Source organism: Pristiophorus japonicus, chromosome 3, assembly GCF_044704955.1.
Source record: "Pristiophorus japonicus isolate sPriJap1 chromosome 3, sPriJap1.hap1, whole genome shotgun sequence".
NCBI classification, from domain to species: Eukaryota; Metazoa; Chordata; class Chondrichthyes; family Pristiophoridae; genus Pristiophorus; species Pristiophorus japonicus.
Window position 1 is genome coordinate 9,012,821 of NC_091979.1, and position 17,552 is coordinate 9,030,372.

Sequence of the window (17,552 nt, forward strand, 5' to 3'; positions counted from 1 at the left end):
GGAGCTTGAGTTGAGCTGACTTGGATGTACAAGCTGAACACTGTACCGACAGCAGCGCCTGGGCTCACACATGGAGCACGAGAGTGGGGTACCAGAGGAATCAGCTCCTGTGAAACTCCTGGCCCAGGACCCAGTGACCTCAGCAAGCAGAGTGGGTCAGGACCTTCTGCGCTACACTGGCAAACAATCGGGCTGCTCGTGCATCATCCAGTACAGAATGGTTAGCGCACAGGAGGAGGCCATTCTGCCCATCGAGTCTGTGCCGGCTCCAACATCTGTCCAAGCAGTCCCGTTTCTCTGCTCTTTCCGCATAGTCCTGCAAATATTTCCCATTCAAGTATTTCTTCAATTCCCTTTTGAAAGTTACTATTGAATCTGCTGCAGGCAACGTGTTCCCAATTACAACTCACTGCGTAAAAACTATTGTCATCTCAGCTCCAGTTCTTTTGCCAATCACCTTAAATCTGTGTCCTCCGACCTTCCTGTCAGTGGAAACAGTTTCCCCTTATTTACTCTATCAAAATCCTTCATGGTTTTGAACAACTCGATCAAATCTCCCCTTAACCTTTTCTCCTTCAAGGAGTACAACCCCAGCTTCTCCAGTCTCTTCACATAACTGAAGTGTTCACCCCGGTACCATTCTAGCAAATCCCCTCTGCACCCTCTCTGAGGCCGTGCCATCCTTCCTAAAGTGTGGGGACCAGAATTGGACACAACCCTCCAGCTGGGGCCTAACCAGTGATTTATGACGGTTCAGCGCGGATCGGAGACAGCCTCACCTGACGGAGGGATCGCAGCCTGCATCCATCAACAGCCGGAGGATAGCTCGCTGGGCAGCAGCAGCGGCCACGTGTAGGAGGGTGTACCCCGTCTCGTCCAGGGTCGCGCTCAGCATGGCCACCGTGACCAGTCCAGGCCGCGAACCACCCTCCCCTGGGGGTCCCGAGACTGAGCCGCCCTCCCCCGGGGGTCCCGAGACTGAGCCGCCCTCCCCCGGGGGTCCCGAGACTGAGCCACCCTGCCCCGGGAGTCCCGAGACTGAGCCACCCTCCCCCGGGGGTCCCGAGACTGAGCCACCCTCCCCCGGGGGTCCCGAGACTGAGCCTCCCTCCCGCGGGGGTCCCGAGACTGAGCCGCCCTCCCCCGGGGGTCCCGAGACTGAGCCGCCCTCCCACGGGTGTCCCGAGACCGGGCCACCCTCCCCCACGGGTCCCGAGACCGGGCCACCCTCCCCCAGGGGTCCCGAAACTGAGCCACCCTCCCCCGGGGGTCCCGAGACTGAGCCACCCTCCCCCTGGGGTCCCGAGACTGAGCCACCCTCCCCTGGGGGTCCCGAGACTGAGCCACCCTCCCCCGGGGGTCCCGAGACTGAGCCACCCTCCCCTGGGGATCCCGAGATTGGGCCACCCTCCCCCAGGGGTCCCGAGACTGAGCCACCCTCCCCCGGGGGTCCCGAAACTGAGCCACCCTCCCCCGGGAGTCCCGAGACTGAGCCGCCCTCCCCTGGGGGTCCCGAGACTGAGCCACCCTCCCCCGGGGGTCCAGCACTGTGACTGCCCTCCCCTGGGGGTCCAGCACTGTGACTGCCCGGTGTATAGCGCTCCTCGCCCAGCTCGCTCTCATCGGGGTCTTCCGTTCGGCCGCAGGTCTCCGACCTTTGCTCCCGGTCAGTTTCCGACCCTTGCTCCCGGTCAGTTTCCACTGCGCTCTCAGCGGCTTGATTGGTGGACTCGGTCTGGCCGGAGTGGCCAAGCTCCGTGACGCCAAGCAGGAGCACATTGCATAGCAACTTGCGCAGATGCTCCAGGTCTCCAGTCTTGCAGGCGGTGTACAGCTCGTTCCTCACTCGATAACGCTCAGTCTCTGAAAAACATAATGCTTTATTGTCCTTCTAGCACTCGCCTGGCCTGCCTCCCATCCTCCACCCTCCACAAATTTCAGCTCATCCAACGCGCCAAGCTGAAGCGAGAGTGCCCCAAGGAGCCCTAGTAAAACTGAAGTCAATGGGGATCAGGGGAAAACTCTCCACTGGCCGGAGTCATACCGAGCACACAGGAAGATGGTTGTGGTGGTTGGAGGTCAATCATCCCAGCCCCAGGACATCGCTGCAGGAGTTCCTCAGGGCAGTGTCCTAGGCCCAACCATCTTCAGCTGCTTCATCAATGACCTTCCCTCCATCATAAGGTCAGAAGTGGGGATGTTCGCTGATGATTGCACAGTGTTCAGTGCCATTCACAACTCCTCAGATAATGGAGCAGTCTCTGCCCACATGCAGCAAGACCTGAACAATATTCAGGCTTGGGCTGATAAGTGGCAAGTAACATTTGCGCCACACAAGTGCCAGGCAATTACTAACAACAAGCGAGAGTCTAACCACCGCCCCATAACATTCAGCGGCATTACCATCGCCGAATCCCCCACCATCAACATCCTGGGGGTCACCATTGACCAGAAACTTAACTGGACCAGCCACATAAATACTGTGGCTACAAGAGCGGGTCAGAGGCTGGGTATTAACAACATAAGAATTAGGAGCAGGAGTAGGCCATTTGGCCCCTCGAGTCTGCTCTGCCGTTTAATGAGATCAAGGCTGATCTTCTACCTCGACTATTCACTTAATATCCAAAAATCTATCGATCTCTGCCTTGACTTTAGTCAATGACTGAACTTCCACAGCCCTCTAGGGTAGAGAATTCCAAAGATTCACCACCCTCTGAGTGAAGACATTTCTCCTCTTCGTAGTCCTAAATGGCCGACCCCTTATTCTGAGACTGTGACCCCTGCTTCTAGACTCCCCAGCCCGGGGAAACATCCTCCCTGCATCTACTCTGTCACCCCCTGTAAGAGTTTTGTATGTTTTAATGAGATCACCTCATTCTTCTAAACTCTAGAGAATATCGGCCTTGTCTACTCAATCTCTCCTCATAGGACAATCCCCCCATCCCAGGAATCAGTCTGGTGAACCTTCGTTGCACTCCCTCTATGGCAAGTATATCCTTCCTTAGGTAAGGAGACCAAAACTGTACACAAAACTCCAGGTGTGGTCTCACCAGGGCCCTATATAATTGCAGTAAGTCATCTTTACTGAAATCCTTTTGTAATACATGCCAACATACTATTTGCTTTCTTAATTGCTTGCTGTACCTGCATGTTAATTTTCAGTGATTTGTGTAGAAAGACACCCAGGTCCCTCTGAACACCAACATTTCCCAATCTCTCACCATTTAAAAAATACTCTACTTTTCTATTTTTCCTACAAAGTGGCTAACTTCACATTTCTCCACATTATATTCCATTTGCCACGTTCTTGCCCACTCACTGAGCCTGTCTCTATCCTCTTGAAGACTCTTTGCATCCTCCTCACAACTTACATTCCCACCTAGCTTTGTATCATCAGCAAACTTGGATATATTACATTTGGTCCCCTCATCCAAATCATTGATATAGATTGTGAAAAGCTGGGGCCCCAGCACTGATCCTTACGGTACCCCACTAGTTACAGCCTGCCAACCCCAAAATGACCCGTTTATTCCTACTCTCTGTTTTCTGTCCATTAACCAATCCTCAACCCATGCTTGTATATATTACCCACAATCCCATGAGCCCTAATTTTGTTTAATAACCTTTTATGTGGCACCTTATCGAATGGCTTCTGGAAATCCAAATACACCACATCCACTGGTTCCCCCTTATCCACCCTGCTCATTACATCCTCAAAGAACTCCAGCAAATTTGTCAAACATGATTTCCCTTTCATAAAACCATGCTTTTCCAAATGTCCCGCTACTGCTTCCTTAATAATGGACTCCAGCATTTTCCCAACGACAGATGTTAGGCTAACTGGTCTATAGTTTCCTGCTTTCTGTCTGCCTCCTTTTTAAAGGTGAGGGACCGCATAAAACTAAAGGGAAGGGCAAAAATGCAAAAAATGCACAAATCCTGGCGAATGGAAAAGCACAACAAGGGAGTACAAAACGAAACGTGCAAGGGGATATCAAAATCAACACGAAGAAGTTTTACATTAGGGTAGTCAGGAGCAATGTTAGCCCCTTAAACACTGAAAGCGGCGATATTGTCACAGGCAATGGGGAAATAGTGGACATGCTGAATAATTTGCCCAGTATTTACAGTGGACGAGGATAGCATGCCGGAAATCCCAAAGAACTGAATCAGGGACTCGGCCTCAATAAAAGTAACGCAGGTAAAATAAGAACATAAGAAATAGGAGCAGGAGTCGGCCATACGGCCCCTCGAGCCTGCTCCACCATTCAATAAAACCATGGCTGATCTGATCATGGACTCAGCTCCACTTCCCCGCTCGCTCCCCATAACCCCTTATCGATTAAGAAACCGTCTATTTCTGTCTTAAATGTATTCAATGTCCCAGCTTCCACAGCTCTCTGAGGCAGCGAATTCCACAGATTCACAACCCTCTGAGAGAAGACATTTCTCCTCACCTCTGTAACAGGAATGATGAAAATAACGGCACTGAAGAATGGCAAATCCCCAGGGCCAGATGGTTTCCAAGGTGAGCACATTGCAGATGCCCTAACTATAATGTTCCAACGTTCTCTAGATTCAGGAACCGTCCCTTTGCTCCTCGAGTCTCATCGCCGAGAGCATGCGGAAACCAAGGGCAGGCAGCGGAAGGAGCGTGCGGCAAACCAGTCCCACCCACCCTTTCCCTCAACGGCTATCTGTCCCACCTGTGACAGGGACTGTGGTTCTCGTATTGGACTGTTCAGCCACCTAAGGACTCATGTTAAGAGTGAAAGTCTTCCTCGATTCCGAGGGACTGCCTGTGATTAGATTGGAAAATTGCACATGTCACTCACCTTTTCAAGAATGTCAAGAGAGGGAAACCAGGGAATTATAGACCAGTTAGCCTAACATCTGTTGTTGGAAAATTGCTAGAGTGTATAATTAAGGATAGGGTGACTGAACACCTCGAAATGTTTCAGCTAATCAGAGAGAGCCAGCATGGATTTGTGAAAGGTAAGCCATGCCTTACAAACCTGACTGAATTTTTTGAAGAGGTGACTAACGGAGTGGACAGAGGAAGTCTATGGATGTTATTGAAATGGACTTCCAGAAGGCATTTGATAAAGTTCCACATAAAAGACTGTTAACTAAGATAGGAATTGAGTGCAAATTATTGAGCTGGTTAGGAAATTGGTTCAGTGGCAGAAGACAGATAATGGGCAGGTACTCAAATTGGCGGGATATGACTCGTGGTGTTCCGCAGGGATCTGTGTTCACAATATTTATTAACAACTTAGATGATGGCAAAGAAAGTCATATATCCAAATTTACTGATGACACAAAGATATGGAGGGCACTGAAGGTAGTGTAGATGAAAGCATAAAATTACAAAGGGATATCGATAGATTAAGTGAATGGGCAAAACTGCGGCAAATGGATTGCAATGAAAGAAAATGTGAGGTCATCTACTTTGGACCTAAAAAGGATGTAATAGGGTACTTTCTAAATGGTGAAAGGCTAAAATAGACTTGGGGTCCAGGTACACAGATTAAAATGTCATGAACATAGAATCATCGAAATTTACAGCACGGAAGGAGGCCATGTTGGCCCATTGAAACAGGTACAGAAAATAATCAAAAAGGCTAATGGAATGTTAGCCTTTATATCGAGAGGGCTAGAATATAAGCGGGTAGAAGTTATGCTGCAGCTGTACAAAGCCCTGGTTAGACCACACCTGGAGCACTGCGAGCCGTTCTGGGCCCCACACCTTGGGGAAGATATATTTATCTTGGAGGGAGCTATAATGGCCTTGGAGGGAGTTATATTGGCCTTGGAGGGAGTTATATTGGCCTTGAAGGGAGCGCAGCATCGGTTTACCAGAACGATACCCGGGCTTCAAGGAGAGATTCGACAAATTAAGGTTGTATTTCCTCCCTATCTCTGTAACCTCCTCCAGTCCTACAACCCTCAGAGATCTCTGCACTGCTCCAATTCTAGCTTCTTGAGCATCTCTGATTTTAATCACTCCAGCATTGGTGGCCGTGCCTTCAGCTGCCTGGGCCCTAATCTCTGGAACTCCCTCTCTAAACGTCTCTACCTCTCTGTCCTCATTTACGATGCTGCTTAAAACCTACCTCTTTACCCAAGCTTTTGGTCACCGGCTCTAATATCTGCTTATGTGACTCGGTATCAAAATGTGTTTGATAATTGCTCCTGTGAAGTACCTTTTACTAGGTTAAAGGTGTTGTATAAACATAAGTTGTTTTCACTTCTGTCCCTCTACCTCCTGTCTTTAGACATTTATAACTAAAGAAAAACCATCATTTACCCTTCTATCAAAGTCGCCATGGGACTAAAAGGGTTAAATTATGAGGATAGGTTGAATAGGCTAGACTTGTATTCCCTCGAGTGTAGAAGATTACGGGGCGATCTGATCGAGGGTTTACGATGATTAAAGGAATCGATGGGGGGGATCGAGAGAAACTATTCCCTCTGGTGGGGGGAGTCCAGAACAAGGGGCAGGACCTTAAAATTAGAGCCCGGCCGTTCAGGGGTGATATCAGGAAACACTTCTTCACACAAAGGGCAGTGGGAATCGGGAACTCTCTCCTCCCAAAACTGCTGAAAATTTCAAAACTGAAATTGATGATTATTGTTCGGTAAGATGGAGTTAAGATACAGATCAGCCAAAATCTACTTGAATGGTGGAACAGGCTCGAGCTACCAAATGGCCGCCTCCTCTTCCTACGACCAAGAAGGGAATGGGAAGAGTGGATTCAGGCAAAGAGCTCCATCTGTTCAAATAACAGGGAAAAGCTGAGGAGGTTTAGAGTAAGGAAGAAAGTCAGGGCGGGAGTTTTTCACCCACAGGGCAACTGAGCTGAGAAATACAGATTCAGTGAAACCTTTGTCACTGAACCCAGGATGTTGAATGTGGGAGAATCCAACGATGGTAATGCCATTGGATGTCAAGGGGCGGAACACTGTGTCGTCATCAGCAAAAATCCCCATTTCTGACCTTATGATGGAGGGAAGGTCATTGATGAAACAGCTGGAGATGGTTGGGCCTAGGACACTGCCCTGAGGAACTCCTACAGCGATGTCCTGGGGCTGTGATGATTGACCTCCAACAACCATAACCAACTTCCTTTGTGCTCAGTATGACCCCGACCAGTGGAGAGTTTTCCCCGTTTTCGATTGAATTAAGTTTTACTCGGGCTCCTTGATACCACACTCGGTCAAATGCTGCTTGATGTCAAGGGCAGTCACTCTCATCTGATCTCTGGAATTGTGGGAAGTTGGGTAGGTGGGGTTGGGGGATATGGGGAGAAGATGGGTAGGTGGGGTTGAGGATAGGGGGAAATGGTGGGTACATAAGAACATGAGAAATCGGAGCAGGAATAGGCCATACGACCCCGCCATTTAATACGATCATGGCTGATCTGATCATGGACTCAGCTCCATTTCTCTGCCCGCTCCCCATAACTCTTTATTCCCTTATCGGTTAAGAAATTGTCTATCTCTGTAAGAACATAAGAAAGGGTTGAGGGATATGGGGAGTTGGGTAGGTGGGATTGAGGGATATGGGGACAGGGCGGGCCAATGAACCAATGAAAAGCGAGGGGTCTGTTGAGCCGATCGGCTTTTTAAAGACCAGCTCCGTGTCACCGAGCTCTCTAATATTCAATTGGTATCATCCACACCGGGAGATCAGCACAGGCCCGGGATGGAGCCTGGGCCTCTCCTGCTTTCTGCGTGTGTGTCGGGAGCTCACTCCCACAGGCCAGGAATGCAGCCTGGGCCTCTCCTGCTCTATGTGGTGCATTTACTGACTAGGGGTGCTGTCGCCTTCGCCCACGGTACCTTCCTCAGATGTGCCGGCCAGGGTAGTTTGGATCTTTTTTGGCCGCCTCTTTGCCTGGTCCCTTTCTTCAGTGGGCAATGGTCTGGTCCCAGGATCTGCAGCTTTCGTACAATCGGTCTGTGTCGTCTCATCATCTCCCTCCTCAGGAGTGTCAGGAGCTGCTCAAAGGAAACAGACCCAGAATCATGAGATACTCTTGCTTACAGACCTGGACACAGAGTAAAGCTCCCTCTACACTGTCCCATCAAACACTCCCAGGGCAGGTACAGTACGGGTTAGATACAGAGTAAAGCTCCCTCTACACTGTCCCATCAAACACTCCCAGGGCAGGTACAGCACGGGTTAGATACACAGTAAAGCTCCCTCTACACTGTCCCATCAAACACTCCCAGGGCAGGTACAGCACGGGTTAGATACAGAGTAAAGCTCCCTTTACACTGTCCCATCAAACACTCCCAGGGCAGGTACAGCACGGGGTTAGATACAGAGTAAAGCTCCCTTTACACTGTCCCATCAAACACTCCCAGGGCAGGTACAGCACAGGGTTAGATACTGAGTAAAGCTCCCTCTACACTGTCCCATCAAAGACTCCCAGGGCAGGTACAGCACGGGGTTAGATACAGAGTAAAGCTCCCTCTACACTGTCCCATCACACACTCCCAGGGCAGGTACAGGGGGTTAGATACAGAGTAAAGCTCCCTCTACACTGTCCCATCAAACACTCCCAGGGCAGGTACAGCACGGGATTAGATAGAGAGTAAAGCTCCCTCTACACTGTCCCATCAAACAATTCCAGGGCAGGGACAGCACAGGGTTAGATACAGAGTAAAGCTCCCTCTTACCTCCTCTCCCCATTGTCTTTTCTGCATACACTTTCTTCTTTTTCTTTTTCCTTTTCTTTTTTGGCGACACATCGAATTCCTTTAGCTCCAACGTTCCCAGAGATTCTTCCACCATTTCCAGGGAACATGGTAAATCAGCGGGATTGACAGCCTCTGCCTCACAGTCTGCAGGACAACAATACCATGGTGAGGCTGATACACACAGGAGAGTACCATTGGTGGTACATTTGTTAGTACCACATTTTTTACTTTAAGAGAACATACTTGCCCTGAACCCTCAGGGTCTCCTCCTTGAATGCCTCCCACTGCTCTGACACTGATTTACCTTCCTGTAGCTGTTTCCAGTCCACTTTAGCTAAATCACATCCCAGCTTCGTAAAATTAGCTTTATCCAAAACAGAACTTTTATTCCTGGTCTAACCTTTGTCCTTTTCCATAACTACCCTAAATCTAACTGAATTATGATCACTCACATCTAAATGCTCTCCCACTGATACCCCCCTCCACCTGCCCAGCTTCATTGCCTAAAACTAAATCCAGAATCCACCCACCTCCCCCCACCGGCCTTGCTACAAACTGGCTAAAAAAGTTCTCCTGAATACATTTTAGGAACTCCGCTCCCTCTATACCTTTCACACTAAATATATCCCAGTTAATATTAGGGTAGTTGAAATCCTCAACTATTACTGCCCTATAGTTTGTGCATTTCTCAGAAATGTGCCCAATTATTTGCTCTTCTACCTCCCTCCGACTGTTTGTGGGTCTATAATACTCTCCCAGCAGTGGGAGAGCCCTTTTTTTGTTCGACCCATATGGCCACATTTGATGATCCTTCTAACATATCATCCCTCTGGAGAGTCCCACCCCTACACCCAGAGAGAGAGAGAGAGTACAGCTCCTACACCCAGAGAGAGAGAGAGAGAGAGAGAGTACAGCCCCTACATACAGAGAGAGAGTACAGTCCCTACACCCAGAGGGGGAGGGAGAGAGAGAGAGAGAGAGAGAGAGAGAGTACAGCCTCTGCACCCAGAGAGAGAGAGAGATAAAGAGCACAGCCCCTACACCCAGAGAGAAAAAGAGTACAACTCCTCCACAGAGAGAGGAGAGTGAAAGAGAGCACAGCCCATACACCCAGAGAGAGAACAGCGCCTACACCCAGAGAGAGAGAGAGAGTACAGCCCCTACACCGAGAGAGAGAGAGAGAGAACAGCTCCTACACCCAGAGAGAGAGAGAGACAGAGAGAGAGAGAGAGTACAGCCCCTACACCCAGAGAGAGAGAGAGAGAGAGTACCGCCCCTATACCCAGAGAGAGAGAGAGAGAGAGTACAGCCCCTATACCCAGAGAGAGAGAGAGAGAGTATAGCCCTTACACCCAGAGAGAGAGAGAGAGAGAGAGAGAGTACAGCCCCTACACCCAGGGAGAGAGAGAGAGAGAGTACAGCTCCTACACCCAGAGAGAGAGAGAGAGAGAGAGAGAGTACAGCCACTACACCCAGAGAGAGAGAGAGAGAGAGAGAGAGAGTACAGCCACTACCCACTACACCCAGAGAGAGAGAGAGAGAGAGAGGGAGAGAGAGAGAGTACAGCCCCTACACCGAGAGAGAGAGAGAGAGAGAGAGAGGGAGAGAGAGTACAGCCCCTACACGAGAGAGAGAGAGAGAGAGAGAGAGAGTACAGCTCCTACACCCAGAGAGAGAGAGAGAGAGAGAGTACAGCCCCTACATACAGAGAGAGAGTACAGTCCCTACACCCAGAGGGGGAGAGAGAGAGATAGAGAGAGAGAGAGAGTACAGCCTCTGCACCCAGAGAGAGAGAGAGATAGAGAGCACAGCCCCTACACCCAGAGAGAAAAAGAGTACAGCTCCTCCACAGAGAGAGGAGAGTGAAAGAGAGCACAGCCCATACACCCAGAGAGAGAACAGCGCCTACACCCAGAGAGAGAGAGAGAGAGAGAGAGTACAGCCCCTACACCCAGAGAGAGAGAGAGAGAGAGAGAGAGTACCGCCCCTATACCCAGAGAGAGAGAGAGTGAGTACAGCCCCTACACCCAGAGAGAGAGAGAGAGAGAGGGTACAGCCCCTACACCCAGAGAGAGAGAGAGAGAGAGAGTACCGCCCCTATACCCAGAGAGAGAGAGAGTGAGTACAGCCCCTACACCCAGAGAGAGAGAGAGAGAGAGAGTACAGCCCCTACACCCAGAGAGAGAGAGAGAGAGAGTGTACAGCCCCTACACCCAGAGAGAGAGAGAGAGAGAGAGAGAGTACAGCCCCTACACCCAGAGAGAGAGAGAGAGAGAGAGTACAGCCCCTACACCCAGAGAGAGAGAGAGAGAGAGAGAGAGTACAGCCCCTACACCCAGAGAGAGAGAGAGAGAGTACAGCCCCTACACCCAGAGAGAGAGAGAGAGAGAGAGAGAGAGAGTACAGCCCCTACACCCAGAGGGAGAGAGAGAGAGAGAGAGAGAGTACAGCTCCTACACCCAGAGGGAGAGAGAGAGAGAGAGAGAGAGAGTACAGCCCCTACACCCAGAGGGGGAGAGAGAGACAGAGAGAGAGAGAGAGTACAGCCTCTGCACCCAGAGAGAGAGAGAGAGAGAGAGAGAGCACAGCCCATACACCCAGAGAGAACAGCGCCTACACCCAGAGAGAGAGAGAGAGAGAGAGAGAGAGTACAGCTCCTACACCCAGAGAGAGAGAGAGAGAGAGAGAGTACAGCCCCGACACCCAGAGAGAGAGAGAGTACAGCCCTCACACCCAGAGAGAAAAAGAGAGAGAGAGAGAGAGAGTACAGCCCCTACACCCAGAGAGAGAGCGAGAGAGAGTACAGCCCCTACACCGAGAGAGAGAGGGTACAGCTCCTACACCCAGAGAGAGAGAGAGAGAGAGAGTACAGCCCCTACACCGAGAGAGAGAGAGAGAGAGAGGGTACAGCTCCTACACCCAGAGAGAGAGAGAGAGTACAGCCCCTACACCCAGAGAGAGAGAGAGAGAGAGAGAGTACAGCCCCTACACCCAGAGAGAGAGAGAGAGAGTACAGCCCCTACACCCAGAGAGAGAGAGAGAGAGAGAGAGAGAGAGTACAGCTCCTACACCCAGAGGGAGAGAGAGAGAGAGAGAGAGAGAGAGTACAGCCCCTACACCCAGAGGGGGAGAGAGAGACAGAGAGAGAGAGAGAGTACAGCCTCTGCACCCAGAGAGAGAGAGAGAGAGAGAGAGCACAGCCCATACACCCAGAGAGAACAGCGCCTACACCCAGAGAGAGAGAGAGAGAGAGAGAGAGTACAGCTCCTACACCCAGAGAGAGAGAGAGAGAGAGAGAGTACAGCCCCGACACCCAGAGAGAGAGAGAGTACAGCCCTCACACCCAGAGAGAAAAAGAGAGAGAGAGAGAGAGAGTACAGCCCCTACACCCAGAGAGAGAGCGAGAGAGAGTACAGCCCCTACACCGAGAGAGAGAGAGGGTACAGCTCCTACACCCAGAGAGAGAGAGAGAGAGAGTACAGCCCCTACACCGAGAGAGAGAGAGAGAGAGAGAGAGTACAGCCCCTACACCCAGAGAGAGAGAGAGTACAGCCCCTACACCCAGAGAGAGAGAGAGAGAGAGAGAGAGAGTACAGCTCCTACACCCAGAGAGAGAGAGAGAGAGAGAGTACCGCCCCTACACCCAGAGAGAGAGAGAGAGAGTACAGCCCCTACACCCAGAGAGAGAGAGAGAGAGAGAGAGAGTATAGCCCTTACACCCAGAGAGAGAGAGTACAGCCCCTACACCCAGAGAGAGAGAGTACCGCCCCTACACCCAGAGAGAGAGAGAGAGTACAGCCCCTACACCCAGAGAGAGAGAGAGAGAGAGTACAGCTCCTACACCCAGAGAGAGAGAGAGAGAGAGAGAGAGAGTACAGTCCCTACACCCAGAGGGGGAGAGAGAGAGAGAGAGAGAGTACAGCCTCTGCACCCAGAGAGAGAGAGAGAGAGAGAGAGAGAGAGTACAGTCCCTACACCCAGAGGGGGAGAGAGAGAGAGAGAGAGTACAGTCCCTACACCCAGAGGGGGAGAGAGAGAGAGAGAGAGAGAGAGAGAGTACAGCCTCTGCACCCAGAGAGAGAGAGAGAGAGAGAGAGAGAGCACAGCCCATACACCCAGAGAGAACAGCGCCTACACCGAGAGAGAGAGAGAGAGAGAGAGAGTACAGCCCCTACACCGAGAGAGAGAAAGAGAGAGAGAGAGAGAGAGTACAGCTCCTACACCCAGAGAGAGAGAGAGAGAGAGAGAGAGAGAGTACAGCCCCGACACCCAGAGAGAGAGAGAGTACAGCCCTCACACCCAGAGAGAAAGAGAGAGAGTACAGCCCCTACACCGAGAGAGAGAGAGGTTACAGCTCCTACACCCAGAGAGAGAGAGAGAGAGAGTACAGCCCCTACATACAGAGAGAGAGTACAGTCCCTACACCCAGAGGGGGAGAGAGAGAGAGAGAGAGAGAGAGAGATAGTACAGCCTCTGCACCCAGAGAGAGAGAGAGATAGAGAGCACAGCCCCTACACCCAGAGAGAAAAAGAGTACAGCTCCTCCACAGAGAGAGGAGAGCGAAAGAGAGCACAGCCCATACACCCAGAGAGAGAACAGCGCCTACACCCAGAGAGAGAGAGAGAGTACAGCCCCTACACCGAGAGAGAGAGAGAGAGAACAGCTCCTACACCCAGAGAGAGAGAGAGAGAGAGAGAGAGTACAGCCCCTACACCCAGAGAGAGAGAGAGAGAGAGAGAGTACCGCCCCTATACCCAGAGAGAGAGAGAGAGAGTACAGCCCCTACACCCAGAGAGAGAGAGAGAGAGAGAGAGAGTATAGCCCTTACACCCAGAGAGAGAGAGAGAGAGAGAGAGAGAGTACAGCCCCTACACCCAGGGAGAGAGAGAGGGAGAGAGAGTACAGCCCCTACACCCAGAGAGAGAGAGAGAGAGAGTACAGCTCCTACACCCAGAGAGAGAGAGAGAGAGAGAGAGTACAGCCACTACACCCAGAGAGAGAGAGAGAGAGAGAGTACCGCCACTACACCCAGAGAGAGAGAGAGAGAGGGAGAGAGAGAGAGAGTACAGCCCCTACACCGAGAGAGAGAGAGAGAGAGAGAGAGGGAGAGAGTACAGCCCCTACACCGAGAGAGAGAGAGAGAGAGAGAGAGTACAGCCCCTACATACAGAGAGAGAGTACAGTCCCTACACCCAGAGGGGGAGAGAGAGAGAGAGAGAGAGAGAGAGTACAGCCTCTGCACCCAGAGAGAGAGAGAGATAGAGAGCACAGCCCCTACACCCAGAGAGAAAAAGAGTACAGCTCCTCCACAGAGAGAGGAGAGTGAAAGAGAGCACAGCCCATACACCCAGAGAGAACAGCGCCTACACCCAGAGAGAGAGAGAGAGAGAGAGTACAGCCCCTACACCCAGAGAGAGAGAGAGAGAGAGTACCGCCCCGACACCGAGAGAGAGAGAGAGAGAACAGCTCCTACACCCAGAGAGAGAGAGAGAGAGAGAGAGTACAGCCCCTACACCCAGAGAGAGAGAGAGAGAGAGAGTATCGCCCCTATACCCAGAGAGAGAGAGAGAGAGAGAGAGAGTACAGCCCCTACACCCAGAGAGAGAGAGAGAGAGAGAGAGAGTATAGCCCTTACACCCAGAGAGAGAGAGAGAAAGAGAGTACAGCCCCTACACCCAGAGAGAGAGAGAGAGAGAGAGTACAGCCCCTACACCCAGAGAGAGAGAGAGAGAGAGAGAGAGTACAGCCCCTACACCCAGAGAGAGAGAGAGAGTACAGCCCCTACACCCAGAGAGAGAGAGAGAGAGAGAGAGTACAGCCCCTACACCCAGAGAGAGAGAGAGTACAGCCCCTACACCCAGAGAGAGAGAGAGAGAGAGAGTACAGCCCCTACACCCAGAGAGAGAGAGAGAGAGAGAGAGAGTACAGCTCCTACACCCAGAGAGAGAGAGAGAGAGAGAGAGAGTACAGCCCCTACACCCAGAGAGAGAGAGAGAGAGAGAGAGAGAGTACAGCTCCTACACCCAGAGAGAGAGAGAGAGAGAGAGAGTACAGTCCCTACACCCAGAGGGGGAGAGAGAGAGAGAGAGAGAGAGAGAGTACAGCCTCTGCACCCAGAGAGAGAGAGAGAGAGAGAGAGCACAGCCCATACACCCAGAGAGAACAGCGCCTACACCCAGAGAGAGAGAGAGAGAGAGAGAGAGTACAGCCCCTACACCGAGAGAGAGAGAGGGTACAGCTCCTACACCCAGAGAGAGAGAGGGTACAGCTCCTACACCCAGAGAGAGAGAGAGAGAGAGAGAGCGTAAAGCCCCTACACCGAGAGAGAGGGGGTACAGCTCCTACACCCAGAGAGAGAGAGAGAGAGAGAGAGAGTACAGCCCCTACACCCAGAGAGAGAGAGAGAGAGAGTACAGCTCCTACACCCAGAGAGAGAGAGAGAGAGAGAGTACAGCCCCTACACCCAGAGAGAGAGAGAGAGAGAGAGAGAGAGTACAGCTCCTACACCCAGAGAGAGAGAGAGAGAGAGAGTACAGCCCCTACACCCAGAGAGAGAGAGAGAGAGTACAGCCCCTACACCCAGAGAGAGAGAGAGAGAGAGAGAGTATAGCCCTTACACCCAGAGAGAGAGAGTACAGCCCCTACACCCAGAAAGAGAGAGTACCGCCCCTACACCCAGAGAGAGAGAGAGAGAGAGTACAGCCCCTACACCCAGAGAGAGAGAGAGAGAGAGAGAGAGAGAGTACAGCTCCTACACCCAGAGAGAGAGAGAGAGAGAGAGAGAGTACAGTCCCTACACCCAGAGGGGGAGAGAGAGAGAGAGAGTACAGCCTCTGCACCCAGAGAGAGAGAGAGAGAGAGAGAGAGAGCACAGCCCATACACCCAGAGAGAACAGCGCCTACACCCAGAGAGAGAGAGAGAGAGAGAGAGTACAGCCCCTACAACGAGAGAGAGAGAGAGAGAGAGAGAGAGAGTACAGCTCCTACACCCAGAGAGAGAGAGAGAGAGAGAGAGTACAGCCCCGACACCCAAAGAGAGAGAGAGTACAGCCCTCACACCCAGAGAGAGAGAGAGAGAGAGAGAGAGAGAGAGTACAGCCCCTACACCCAGAGAGAGAGAGAGAGAGAGAGGAGAGAGAGAGAGAGAGAGAGTACAGCCCCTACACCGAGAGAGAGAGAGGGTACAGCTCCTACACCCAGAGAGAGAGAGAGAGAGAGAGAGTACAGCTCCTACACCGAGAGAGAGAGAGAGAGAGAGAGAGAGAGTACAGCCCCTACACCCAGAGAGAGAGAGAGAGAGAGAGGAGAGAGAGAGAGAGTACAGCCCCTACACCCAGAGAGAGAGAGAGAGAGTACCGCCCCTACACCCAGAGAGAGAGAGAGAGAGAGAGAGTACAGCCCCTACACCCAGAGAGAGAGAGAGTACCGCCCCTACACCCAGAGAGAGAGAGAGAGAGAGAGAGAGTACAGCCCCTACACCCAGAGAGAGAGAGTGAGAGAGAGTACAGCCTCTGCACCCAGAGAGAGAGAGAGAGAGAGAGAGAGCACAGCCCATACACCCAGAGAGAGAGAGAGAGAGAGAGTACAGCCTCTGCACCCAGAGAGAGAGAGAGAGAGAGAGTACAGCCCCTACACCGAGAGAGAGAGAGAGAGAGAGAGAGAGAGGAGAGTACAGCTCCTACACCCAGAGAGAGAGAGAGAGAGAGAGAGTACAGCCCCTACACCCAGAGAGAGAGTACAGCCCTTACACCCAGAGAGAAAGAGAGAGAGAGAGAGAATACAGCCCCTACACCCAGAGAGAGAGCGAGAGAGAGAGTACAGCCCTTACACAGAGAGAGAGAGAGAGAGAGTACAGCCCCTACACCCAGAGAGAGAGAGAGAGAGAGAGAGAGAGTACAGCCCCTACACCCAGAGAGAGAGAGAGAGAGAGAGAGAGTACAGCCCCTACACCCAGAGAGAGAGAGAGAGAGAGAGAGTACAGCCCCTACACCCAGAGCGAGAGAGAGAGAGAGAGAGAGAGAGTACCGCCCCTACACCCAGAGCGAGAGAGAGAACCGCCCCTACACCGAGAGAGACAGAGAGAGAGAGAGAGTACAGCCCCTACACCCAGAGAGAGAGAGAGAGAGTACCGCCCCTACACCCAGAGAGAGAGAGAGAGAGAGAGAGAGTACAGCCCCTACACCCAGAGAGAGAGAGAGTACCGCCCCTACACCCAGAGAGAGAGTACAGCCCCTACACCCAGAGAGAGAGAGAGAGAGAGAGAGAGTACAGCCCCTACACCCAGAGAGAGAGAGAGAGAGAGAGAGTACAGCCTCTGCACCCAGAGAGAGAGAGAGAGAGAGAGAGCACAGCCCATACACCCAGAGAGAGAAGAGCGCCTACACCCAGAGAGAGAGAGAGAGAGAGAGAGTACAGCCCCTACACCGAGAGAGAGAGAGAGAGAGAGAGGAGAGTACAGCTCCTACACCCAGAGAGAGAGAGAGAGAGAGAGTACAGCCCCTACACCCAGAGAGAGAGCGAGAGAGAGAGAGAGTACAGCCCCTACACCGAGAGAGAAAGAGAGAGAGAGAGAGAGTACAGCCCCTACACCCAGAGAGAGAGCGAGAGAGAGAGAGAGTACAGCCCCTATACCGAGAGAGAGAGAGAGAGAGAGAGTACAGCCCCTACACCCAGAGAGAGAGAGAGAGAGAGAGAGAGAGAGTACAGCCCTTACACCCAGAGAGAGAGAGAGAGAGAGAGAGAGAGTACAGCCCCTACACCCAGAGAGAGAGAGAGAGAGAGAGAGAGTACAGCCCCTACATCCAGAGAGAGAGAGAGAGAGAGAGAGTACAGCCCCTACACCC

At 51.9% G+C, this 17,552-nt stretch overlaps 1 protein-coding gene across 3 annotated transcripts in view; it reads right to left on the reverse strand.

The window, feature by feature from the left end:
• Nucleotides 1–17,552, reverse strand: part of ankzf1 (ankyrin repeat and zinc finger peptidyl tRNA hydrolase 1) — a 70,528-nt gene that overhangs the window by 8,086 nt on the left and 44,890 nt on the right. For 2 of the 3 annotated variants that reach the window (XM_070875173.1, XM_070875175.1), the window contains 3 exons: nt 8,689–8,853; nt 7,846–8,004; nt 780–1,863 (listed from right to left, as the gene is read on the reverse strand). In XM_070875173.1, the coding sequence (XP_070731274.1) occupies nt 780–1,863; nt 7,846–8,004; nt 8,689–8,853 (1,408 nt within the window). The remainder of the gene's footprint in view (nt 1–779; nt 1,864–7,845; nt 8,005–8,688; nt 8,854–17,552) is intronic. The other variant, XM_070875174.1, reaches the window with a different exon arrangement.